The sequence below is a fragment of the Fistularia commersonii genome, chromosome 31 (genome assembly GCF_037954325.1).
Source record: "Fistularia commersonii isolate RoL2024-O1a breed Wild chromosome 31, RoL_Fcom_v1.0, whole genome shotgun sequence".
NCBI lineage: Eukaryota > Metazoa > Chordata > Actinopteri > Syngnathiformes > Fistulariidae > Fistularia > Fistularia commersonii.
Window position 1 is genome coordinate 3,206,976 of NC_141314.1, and position 11,535 is coordinate 3,218,510.

Consider the following 11,535-nt stretch of genomic DNA (forward strand, 5'->3'; position numbering starts at 1 on the left):
ATATATTTATATACATTTTTGCTTTTTTCTTGGTTTCCTCAAACACGAGCAGAAGGTTTGTTTTCCCTAAATTCAACTGGCGACCAGTCCAGAATGAACCCCACCTCTCAGCCAATCACAGCTGGAATAACCTCCAGCAACTCCCTCACCCCCTCATGATCCCAAGTGCAGGATAAATGTTTTAAATAATAAATAAAGGTAAGTTACACAATGAAGTTTATGTGCTGAAATAATAAATAGATATGGACCATATTTTACATTCATTCATCAACATGGTGCCGACAAGTTTTAATCAAACTGAGTTCTTAGAACAGCAGGTATTTGGTCTCAGGGTTAATAATGAAATGTGAAAAAAAACATAAAACTTCAAATCCTGTATGTTCTAAAGATCTTGCTTTTTTTTTAACGAATCGAATTTTCCGATGCGGCACAAAGTGATACACGAGCGCCAGGCGTCGGTACGTGTATTGCTTTTATTCGTGTGCGGTTTTCCCGTTTGTCGCAGTGATCCACAAAGACGAGTGTCCATTAAGTCATCGGTATATTCATTACATAACAGCGTGACAAATACAAAAAGATACACAATACAAAAAAAAAAGACCATTTAAATACGTAGAGTGTTGATCGCATGTCAAAGTCTTGATTCAACGTTTTTGTACTTAACATGCACTCGAAATATAAAAATAGACTTCTGATTAACCTTATATACACCTTTTTTTTAACTTTATTTTATCTTTTTTTTTTTTTATAAATATAAGTATACAAATGTATTTTTAAAATACAAAGATAAATACAGTCACATGTGTACATTTTGTACCAAACCAGCAATTACAAACAATTTTTTTTTTTACCTTTTTTGATTTTTTTTTTTTGGGATACTTAGCATTCACATAACACAATTATTACCTTAGAAATGCAACTTTAATGACAATTGCAGGTCTTCCGTATCATTTTTTTTCTTTGTTTTCCTGCCACTGAATGTAAAAGGAAGCAGTCAGCGGGCGCCGGAATAAATAAAACAGGGAGCCTAGCTCTGCCGGACGTCCTGTAGCAGTTTGTTGATCTCGGCCACCAGCTCGCTGGCGTCCACCAGCTCGTGGCGGCTGTCGCTACGTTTGCCCCCAAGGTGGCCGAGCACCGAGTCGAAGTCGTCCTCCTCGTAGTTCTCGGGAATCTCTTCCATCGCCGGCAGCCACTTGGACGAGGACCCCGCGACGTTCACCGGCGCCGGCGCCTGCGACGCCTGCGCCAAAGTGGGGCTCACCATAGCCGTAAGCAGGGGGCCTCCGTGGGGTTTGGGGTGCCCGCTGTTCTGTGGGCTGTTTTTGGGAGCCTGCGCGCCCTTGTGGACGTTACCCTGGCAGCCCAGCTTGGTGCTGGGCTTCAGGGTGTGGTAGCTGCCGCCTTGGTGGTGGCCGGACGGTCCGATGCTGCTGCCGGGGTTCTGGAAGTGGGTGTTTGCGGCCCAGGCCGCAACGCCCTGCTGGTGGACGGAGGGGTTGGCCTTCCCGGGTAGATGCCCCCTCCTCCGGTCCAAAGATCCGGTCATGGGTACGCCCACGCCGCTGAGACCGGCGCCTTTGGCGTTCTCGTTGACCTGCGCGTACGAGTCCAGGCCCTGGGGCAGCAGCCGCTGGAACACGCTGCTCATTTCCGACAGCAGCGAGGTGGTGCCGCACAGGTCGTCGTCATCTCCGGCCTCGCCGGCCGCCTCCTGCCTCTCTTCCTCTTCGCCGGCATCCTCGCCGCCGACGTCCTTGCCGAAGGTGGAGAAGCTTTGGTTGCGCGCGGGGCCGGCGTCGGTGCACGGCTGCGGGGTTTTTTCCTGGCTGGAGTCGGCGGGCTGACAGGCTTCCTCTCCCGGGATGTACAGGTTGCTGCGGTAGTCGGAGGAAGACGAGGCCGGGGACGCCAGCGGCGGCATCCAGCACTGGTCCGAGTGGCCGAGGACTCGGCACTCCTCCGTGCAGAGCCTCATCGCTGCGGAGACAGAGACAAATGCCGCTAAGTACAAAAATGTATACAAAAACTACAATTTATCCATCATACCAAATACCTTCAACAAATGCATGAGCACGTATATTTTCATCGTTCGGATATTTTCTAAACTGTATGAAAATTAAGAAGACGTCTCTTTAAAGCTCCACATTTGTCTCTACCGTGAGGTTCAGTGCAAATACCTAAGTTTGACACGCTCCACAACAGACCCCAAAGTTACAAATAAGTAAATAGTATAAAACATAAATGACGGGATTTTTGACTAGAAGGAATTTAAAAATGTGTAGCACTGAAAGACATCTCTTAAAAGACATCTTGTCTGATATCTGATATCTAAATCGATGAATGTCAACCAATTTATGTAAATCCTGCAACCACAGGTCATAACTAATGGAAAAATTTAAAAATCTAAAAATTTTAACATAAATATACATGAAAAAAAATGATTTAACTATGATGCTACATATCAAGCTTGCATTTTAAAAAATATATGTAACAAGATTGTTTTAGCAATGCCCCCAAATGGAACACAATAAATAATTAAATAAATCAGTATGATAATAGTTATAATTATAATAATGTAAAAATAGAAAGATCAAAATACATAATTGAAAAAAATAAAGTACATAACTCAGAAAAAATAAAAACTGATGAAATAAATACATAAATATAGAAACAAATAGGTAACATTAAAAATTGATAATGATAATAAATAGATTAAAAAAACATATAGGCATTGTTGGAAAGTTTTAAGTTTCACAGTCAAACTTTTTTTTTTTTTTCTGCATTTAGCAAAGTAAAGGTTTGAACAAAAAATCTTATAGTCGCAATTTGATCTTGAAATCAAAGGGATCTGATGCCGTCGAGTCGAGCCTCCTCCCCAGCCAGATAGCAATTTGCCCGGCTCCTCTCAGGTGTTTTGGCGCAAACGCGCCCTCATTAAAGTGTCTCGGCGGGAGCGCTGCCTGCCTCCCCTTCCGACTGAAGGCTTCGCACAAAGACACAATTCAGCGAGGCCTGATCAATGCCTATTACCCATTCAAAATAACTCCTCCTCTAAAAGCCCTGCATTTTTCCCTTTCAAGTCACTCTTTTCAATATTAAATCTTCAAATAGAAAATCTCTGAAGAATAAATTAGACAAATCAAATATGCCAACTTAATGCCTTCATTAAAGGAGTGTGCTGCTTTTCAGCCGCGCCATTGAGGGACTTCATTATCCCCTCATTAACATGAAAGGGCCATTTATAATACATCTTAGAGCAGATGAAAAGTGCATATGGTTGCACGGGAAGGGGAGAGGGAAAAAAAAAAGAAAAAAAAATAAAAAATAGCGGCGCAGGGGCCGCGGCAAACTGTGCTCCCAGCTGATGAAAGGGGAAAAAAAATGATTTAACCCGGCTGATTGATGTGTTAAAAAAAAAAAAAAAAGCAAATATTAACTGAAAGCCTGTGTGTCTGACTCGAAGCACGACTGACTGATTTACTTTTGGGGGGGGCGGAATTATAACACCCTATTTTTTATTTGGCACCATCGCCATGTTCGTTTGTTTGTTTGTTTGTTTACCGGAGAGATTTGCTTCTTATCAAATTTAATTTCTACTTTTATCCCTGATAAAAAGGCGGCGGCAGCAAGAGGGGTCCGGGGGGACATTTTCGCCCTGGGATCTGGACTAGACAGAACACTGCGGGACACATTACTGCTTAAGTTGGAAGCCGGAGGAAACCAAAATACCCTTATTATCTGTGGGCCAGCATCCCAAAACATGGATATAACATTTAAATATATATACGTATATGTATTTCTCCTTCCTTTGGTGAAATTAGTAGTTCTAGATGTGCGCACGTTACAGAAAACTAGATTGAAAAAAATCACCGTTGATTGAACCACACCTATAATAGCATTGTATCTAAGTTGATGATTGCGTAGCTTTGCGGCACTACATCCAAAAAACAATGGAAATCATCCACAAGTTGATCGGCGAGTCATCAGCATAAGCTCTGATATTTGCAGAAACAGAAGCTGGAATCTGTCCGACGTTTCAGGGTATTTTTTTTCTGGGCAATTTTTTTTCTAGGCAATTTTTTCGGAGTGTTTGTCTCCGAAAGAAAATTACAGAGCTTTGTATAAACCTGCTCCATGCCACAAGACAACTGGGTTGTGATTTGGCGCTACAAATCCACTAAAACTTGAGGCATGTAATTGTCAGCTAAATATGTCAAGTTTACGAAACTTTGCAGCAAATACATATATATATACATATAGTTTTAGTATATAGTATGTACTATGTATAGTACATACTATATATGGTATGTACATATATATATATGTATATATATATGTGTATATATATATATATATCAAATTGCCATATCTGTTGAAAAAAAAACTTGTTTTAACAAGAGTGACCAACTGAATACAATGAATACTTTGTTCCATTTTGTGCTTGAAAAATGCTTTCAAGGTTAGTTCAGTTTTGCGGCAACTTAAGCGCTCAAATACACATTTTCTATATCAAATATATTGCAAATATCGAGTTTGTAGTACACGGGGAATAGCACCAAATGAAATAAAATTAAAACTCAGTGAGAAATCACCCATGCATTGGACACGGGGGGGTGGTGGGCCAAAAATACAGAGGGAGACAGGTGAGCTTTGAGATGTAATTACGTTTTCCGGGGCTTAATCGCAAAGTGCGCTTTCCCGTGGCAGCGATGTCACGTGGCAATTAAATGCCGCCTTTTCATCAGACGGGCGCCGGGGCGTCGGTCGGAGCCCGTCGACGCCGGAGCTCTGAGGTGGGTACAGGGGAGTGACTAATGAGCACGGCTCTTTCCAGAAAGGGAGGGTGGGGTGGAGGAAGGACGGAAGGAAGGAGGCGCCGGTGATGAGACCGTCTGCCTGTCTGAGATGACTTTAATTGGGATGCAGCTCAAACGCGATGTCAAGCGATGGCTGTGTGGGAAGGGAAGCCGTCAGGGACGGGAGCTACGGGCACACGGATACGCTGTGATAATGAAAAAAAAATAATAACATTTTGGAAAAAAAACTGCCGTCGGTTGCAACTTAGTTGAGGGACTGGTTGATGGAGCTGGGTGGGGTCGGTTATAACGGAGTACGGTGATAGTGGGGGGTCACTCATGCACATGCAGCCACTGGAAACGCAAGCACGAAGCAACAAGGGGTAATTAGCATGCAACAAATGAGACACGTCGCTTTTGTGAAACAGCATGCCATCCTGTGGCAGTTTTGACTCCATCGTTTGGGTAGTTGGGAGTTTTTCGGGGGTTTGACCGTGACGTGATCCTGATTCCAGGACAGGTCTTTTTTTTTTATTACTGAATCCCGCGCTGGCAGCGCTCAGTGCATTTAAAATGACATTATGTCATATCAGAAACAGTTGAATCAGTTAATTTTCTCAGTTCCCTATGTTTCCCTTAAACGCTGGGCGGTGGATTTCTCCTTTTTGGTTTGCTTTTTTCAGCACAGGATGGATAGCATTATCGGGTCTGCCCGGAATCTAACCCTAAAAGTTTTGAAACAAGACAGCATGATCAAATGTGAGTTTAAAATGCTATTTTCAGTTAGTTTGCTGCATTCTGATGATTATTATTAAAATAAAATAAAATAAAATAAAATAAAATAAAATAAAATAAAATAAAATAAAATAAAATAAAATAAAATGAAATAGGGGCCAATTGGCAGGTTTTTTTTTTTGTTTTTTTTTTTTCCACCCGGATCGACATGGCATTGAGCACAATTTCCGTCATGGAAAGATGGAACTTTACTAGATATTGTGTCCACTGATGCAGTCTGAGCTGAGAATAACATGTTATCCTCGCTTTGCTATTAACAGGTTATCGTTGCTTTGCTATTCTAAATGCAGCACGAAGGAAATATTTGTGTTTCCTCCTAACAATCCGTTCTCTTCTTAACTGTGCTAGCTGTGGCTAGCTTGAAACAAGTAGAGTACTCCATGTCTTCTGGTCAATAAATGGGTTGTTGTCAGTGAAAGCCATCAATGTTGTGTGTCGGTAGTTACATCAGTTAGGAAGAAAAAAGAAAATCACAGAAAATACAATGCTAAAATTGGAAGTTTGACTCTGAAAAGGCAATCGTCAATGCATCGTAAAAATAAATACGATGCATTCAAACGGGAGGGTTCCGATGGGATGGAAGGGATGTGGGCTCAATGGGTGGTCTGGTGTGGATGGTGGGACCAGGGGTGTACCTGCATGCGTTCTGTGCGGGCCATCGGGGGCATATAGCTCAATAAAGCCCTCACCAAGGAGCCTATCCATGGGCGACTCCCTGCCAGGCTCGTAGTCACTGTCGCCAGCCTCGCTGTCTCCGCGCCCGCTGTCCTTCAGACTGAACTTGTCCATTTCATTCAAGGCATATCTGAAGACAGCGACCAGATATATCAACCACTTATACTTGAAGGTCTATGACACAGTGAAGGATACTATAAGCAATTGATGAAAACTAGCTGATTATAAAGAGCTATAGTCGTATGGGGAAACACAGAAGCCCCATATACAGACAGAGTATTTGGATAATACAGCTTAGTGTCTGAAAAGCTCAAACTCCCTGAGAAAAATGGGTCATATATTTATGTTTATGGGGAGAGTAAAGGGGTAACTGGACAAAAGGGCAAAAGTCTGGCTTAAGTCTGGTTTCATCTTCTCTTGGGATGAGATATATTGGGAAAGTAACTTTTTACTAATAAGCAACATTGATGCTGCAGATTAGATTAAGATTAAGATTTCACCAGAGGTTATATGTAGCAGGTATATATGTTTATGTCTTTTTCATGACTGGGTATAAACGTTTTGACCTTTCAAATTTGTGTTGGATAATTATTTTTTTCTCCTAGGAATTTTCAAGGCTTTCATTTATAGAGTCATTTCACCAAATCTCCCAATTTTATTTGTTTGTTTCTAATTTTTTTATGGATTTAATCGTCTGCTGATTTATCATTTTTTATGTCTTGGTTTTATATTTCTAATATGTTTATGTTTCTACTTGGTTTCTATTATTATTTTTATTATTATTATTAATTATCATATAAATTATAAATATAATAAATTGACAACAACAACAATAATAATAATAATAATAATAATAGTGATGATAATAATAATAATAATAATAATAGTGATGATAATAATAATAATAATAATAATAATAATAACAATAATAGTAATAATAATAATAATAATAATAATAATAATAATAATAATAATGAAATATATTTATTTTATTGTATTATTGTTTGGTTTAATTTATTTATTATTTACTTACCAATTTATTTACCAATAAAAGTTTTATCATTATTATTATTATTATGATTAATGATAATCATGATAATAATAATGATAAAGTTTCTAAATTTATCCATGCTAATGTATTGTCTTTATTTATTTGTTTAATCAGTTGTTTATACTAATTGTTATGTCACATTGATGTATTGAGTTTTATATTTCTTATTTACTTGTTATTATTATATTTATGACCTATATTTTTTCTATTTTATTCTTAAAATAATAATGCTGATGACAATGATGATGTAGATTATTATTATTATTTTATTTTACTTTTTTATTTCTTTATGTTTTTATCCAATCAGTCTGATTTATTGTTTATTATTTTATATTTTCTATCTATTTTGAATTTTAAATCCATTAATTTTTTTATCCTATAATAATATTTAATATTGTTTTTTTTTTTTGTTGTTCGTGGTGCCATGATATTGTCTGTGATAATAATAAAAAGTAACAATGATAACAGCAATTATAACTATAAGGATGATGACGATAATTATTATTATCGTCATTATCATTGTCCTGTTGTAACAAGATTATTCGAAATTCTACAATTATTATCATTATAGATATTTTTCATTTATTTGTTTTTAGTAAAACCATGTTTTTGACTGTGCATTACCTGTAGCTGCGGGTGTATTTGTTGCCTCTGAAGCTTGGCCGGGGCTGGTACTGGCCCTGATGGAGCATGGACAGAAGCTGTGAGACTTGCTACAATCCCAAGAAGAACAAAGAGGAAAAGACAAACAAGAAAGGAAAAAAAGACAGACAAAAAAATAAAAAGGGGAAAAAATGAAGAGTGGAAAATGAATGGAGTCAACTCAAGCAAGGCCACAATACAATGTCGGGGTTGGGGGGGGGGGGGGGGGGGGTGGAGGGGGGCATGATTTTAATGACTTGCTCCTGATGTGATCGATGTTCAACAAAAATATGACACAAAGGGCTGACATAACATAATACGGGAGCAAGGGGGATAAATTCAGAACAAACGTCGTATAAAACCTTCGTAATATTTCTTATTCATGCGTCCGTAGATCGCGAATGGGCAAAATGAACTAGCATTGCACGCTAATATGATGGGAAAAAAAAAAAAACATGACGCGCTTACCTCCACGGGGGGCGTGGCGTGCGCCAGCTCCAGGGCGAAATTCTCAGCCACGTGATTGGACGAGATGGTGACCAAGCTGTTGAGCGACTGGCGGCTGTGGTGGCTCTGCCTGCTCCCCAGGGTCCCGCGGTCCGGCGTTGGCGAGGCGGAGGGCGAGCGTGGATGAGCCCGGACGGGAAGCGTCCCGTTGACGGTGGGCACCAGGGTGATATCCGCCTTGTGGATCTGCCTGGTGGGTTTCTTGGGATGGTTCTGGTAGCTGTTCTCCGCCACGCGGCAGTTGTAGTTGTGTCTGGGGTCTTTCTTTTCCCGGCTGCAGCGGGCGGTGGCGAACATCACCATGACGACGAGCAGCAGGGCGCAAACGGCCCCGAGGGATATGATGACGATGAGGGAGAGATCCAGAGGGGGCTGGCTGGATCCGGTGGGGTAAAGCGGGGGCAGGACGTCGACGGTTTCCTGCAGGGTGAGCCTCAGGAGCGCCGCCGCGCTCAAACGGCTGGCTCCTCTGTCCTGCACCTCCACCCTGATCTCCATCACGTCCCTGGGAGCCTGCTCCAAGCTGGCGTTGGTCCGGAGCTCGCAGCGGCGCGCGTCCATCGCGAACAGCCCGTCCTCGTTGCCGGCCGCGATGGCGCAGCTCACCTCACCGTTGGCGCCGGCGTCCCGGTCGGTGACCTTCAGGGCCACGACCAGCTGGCCCGGCGAAGCGTACCTCCACACGGGCAGCTCGGCGGTGCGGTTCCTCAGCGGGGGCGAGTGGATCACCGGCGGGTTGTCGTTCTCGTCCAGCACCGTCAGCAGCACGGTGGCGTTGGCCGAGAGCGCCGGGTCGCCGCCGTCCCGCGCCTGGACGGTGAAGGCGATGCGGCTGACGTCCTCGTGGTCGAAGCTGCGCAAGGCGTAGATGGCGCCGTTGGACGGGTCCACGGTGACGTAAGTGGAGATGGGACTCCCCTGGACGGACGCCTCCACCACGGTGTAGGTGACCTGGCCGTTGGTGCCCAGGTCCGGGTCCGAGGCCACCACCGTCATGAGGTAGGCTCCCGGAGAGTTGTTCTCGGACCTGAAGATCTCGTAGCGGCTCTTCTCGAACCGCGGCGGGTTGTCGTTCTCGTCCAGCACCTGGACGGTGAAGTGCTTGATGGTGGACAAGCTAGGCGAGCCGCGATCCTCGGCGATGACCGTCAGGCTGTACTCCGACCTCTTCTCCCGGTCCAGGGAGACGTTGGTGAGGATCATGTAGTTCTTCTCGTAGGTCTTCTGGAGCCGGAAGTGCCCGTGGCCGTGGAGCCGGCACACCACCTCGCCGTTGAGCCCGGCGTCGCTGTCGTCGATGCGCACCAGGGCGACGAAGGTGTCCACCGGCGCGCCCTCGGAGATGTACGCCACCTCCTCCTTCCCCGGCGTCATCAGGTTGACGTTGATCTCTGGCTTGTTGTCGTTGACGTCCACCACCTTCACCACGATCTTGCAGAGCCCCGGGATGGAGTTGGGCCCCAGGTCCTGCGCCTGCACGTCCAGCTCGTAGGACGCCGTGCTCTCGAAGTCCACCTTCCGCGCCAGGGTGATGCGACCCGTTTCCGGGTTGATCTTGAAGGTCTCCAGGATTTTGGGCGACACGTGGCTGCTGAAGGAGTACACGATCTTCCCGTTGGCGCCCTCGTCCGGGTCGGTGGCGTTCAGGTCGATGATGAGGGTGCCCGACGGCGAGTTCTCCGGCAGGTCGACGGCGTAGGCTTGCTCGTCGAACGCCGGGCTGTTGTCGTTGGAGTCCGAGATGCTGATCTTCAGCAGGGTGGACCCCGATTTCGGCGGTACCCCGTTGTCCGAAGCGGTCAGCTGCAGCTGGTACCCGGACTGCACCTCCCGGTCCAACTCCCGGGTCACCACCAGCTCGGCGTACTTGGCGCCGTCCGTCCGCGTCCGCACGTCGATCTTGAAGAAGTTGTTTGGGGTGAGGGAGTAGCTGTGCAGCGAGTTCTCCCCCACGTCCGCGTCCGCTGCGCCGTCCAGGGGCACGCGTGTACCCACGGACGCGCTCTCCGAGATCTCGATGGGCACGATGGCGCGCGAAAAGTGCGGCGAGTTGTCGTTGATGTCCAACACCTCCACCTGGACGTGGAAGAGCTGCAGGTGCTCCGTGGGCAGCGTGACCACGTCGAACTCGATGGAGCAGTTCAGGTTCTTCTCGCAGAGCTTCTCGCGGTCGATCTTCGTGCCGATGCTGATCTCGCCGTCCTCTTCGCGCACGGAGAGGAACGGCGTGCTGCCGCGCTGCATGGCGCGGAAGCGGAATCCCGGCGCGCCGGGGAGTTTGGACAAGACCCCGGCGACGTCCTCCCGCAACCGAGCGATTACCGTGCCCACCCGCTGCTCCTCGTAAACTTTGTATTTCAGAGTCTTGGCGGCGGCGGCGGCCAGAAGCGCCGCCAGGAGCAGCGGCAGCCGGAAACGACCTCCGGTTCGCCGGCTCCCGCCCGGTCCCATCTTCCGCGGCGCGTCTGCGGACGACCTTTTTTTTTTTTTTTTTTTTTGTCCCCCTTAAAAGTCCGACATGTCACGTCCTCCTTTTTCCTTTTCCTCTTCCTCCGATCGCCTGATGAAGAATAAATCAATTGAAAAAATAAATAAAATAAATTTAAAAAATCCTAGTTGGACGGATGCGCGCGGCGAGCTTGCTGCGGAGGCGCTTTCCTTGCGGGCGGATTTGTTGCGTGTATCCACATATGCGCGCTGCTTTTTCCGCGTCTGTGCGTGTGTGTGAGCTTGTGTGTGTGTGTGTGTGTGTGAAGAAAAACGCGCAGCTTTCTGCCCAGTCTTTGTGTGCGAGTCTGGCTGTGCGTCTGGGAGAGTGAACGAGAGAAAGAGAGAGACAGAGAGAGTGGCATGTGTGTCCGCGTGTGCGTGTGCGTGTGCGTGTGTGAGTGTGAGTGTGTTCGCTTCTTGCCGCTGCTCCAGTTTCTTGTCTGTGCGCCCCCGACCCGCTCCGCATTTGCGTCTCATTTGCACACACACACGCACGCACATCCGCGCACGCACATCCCCTCCTCCAAAAACACCAGAATCGGCCACAGGAGGGACTTCAGACCCCCACCTCCATCT

General features: G+C 45.6%; 1 protein-coding gene across 4 annotated transcripts; it reads right to left on the reverse strand.

The window, feature by feature from the left end:
* Positions 1-454: 454 nt before the first annotated feature.
* pcdh18b (protocadherin 18b) lies at positions 455-11,060 on the reverse strand. Of its 4 annotated transcripts, none has more exons than XM_086178916.1 (4): positions 8,431-11,060; positions 7,945-8,000; positions 6,284-6,399; positions 455-1,980 (listed from the first exon to the last, which is right to left on the reverse strand). In XM_086178916.1, exons 1-4 carry the CDS (start codon positions 10,918-10,920, stop codon positions 1,028-1,030), a joined length of 3,615 nt encoding a protein of 1,204 aa, XP_086035042.1. In that variant the 5' UTR covers positions 10,921-11,060; the 3' UTR covers positions 455-1,027. The 4 variants fall into 4 exon arrangements, with proteins under 4 accessions (XP_086035042.1, XP_086035039.1, XP_086035041.1 ...); XM_086178913.1 differs by having other exon boundaries at positions 6,230-6,399; XM_086178915.1 differs by having other exon boundaries at positions 7,945-8,033.
* Between the last annotated feature and the right edge of the window lie 475 nt (positions 11,061-11,535).

Excerpts from the sequence above, each read along its gene's own strand:
- pcdh18b (XM_086178912.1), bottom strand. The coding sequence starts at position 10,920 with ATGGGACCGGGCGGGAGCCGGCGAACCGGAGGTCGTTTCCGGCTGCCG. Across the intron at positions 8,034-8,430 it reads ACGCCACGCCCCCCGTGGAG|CAAGTCTCACAGCTTCTGTC; the intron begins GTAAGCGCGTCA and ends TTGGGATTGTAG. Across the intron at positions 6,400-7,944 it reads AAATACACCCGCAGCTACAG|ATATGCCTTGAATGAAATGG; the intron begins GTAATGCACAGT and ends CGCTGTCTTCAG.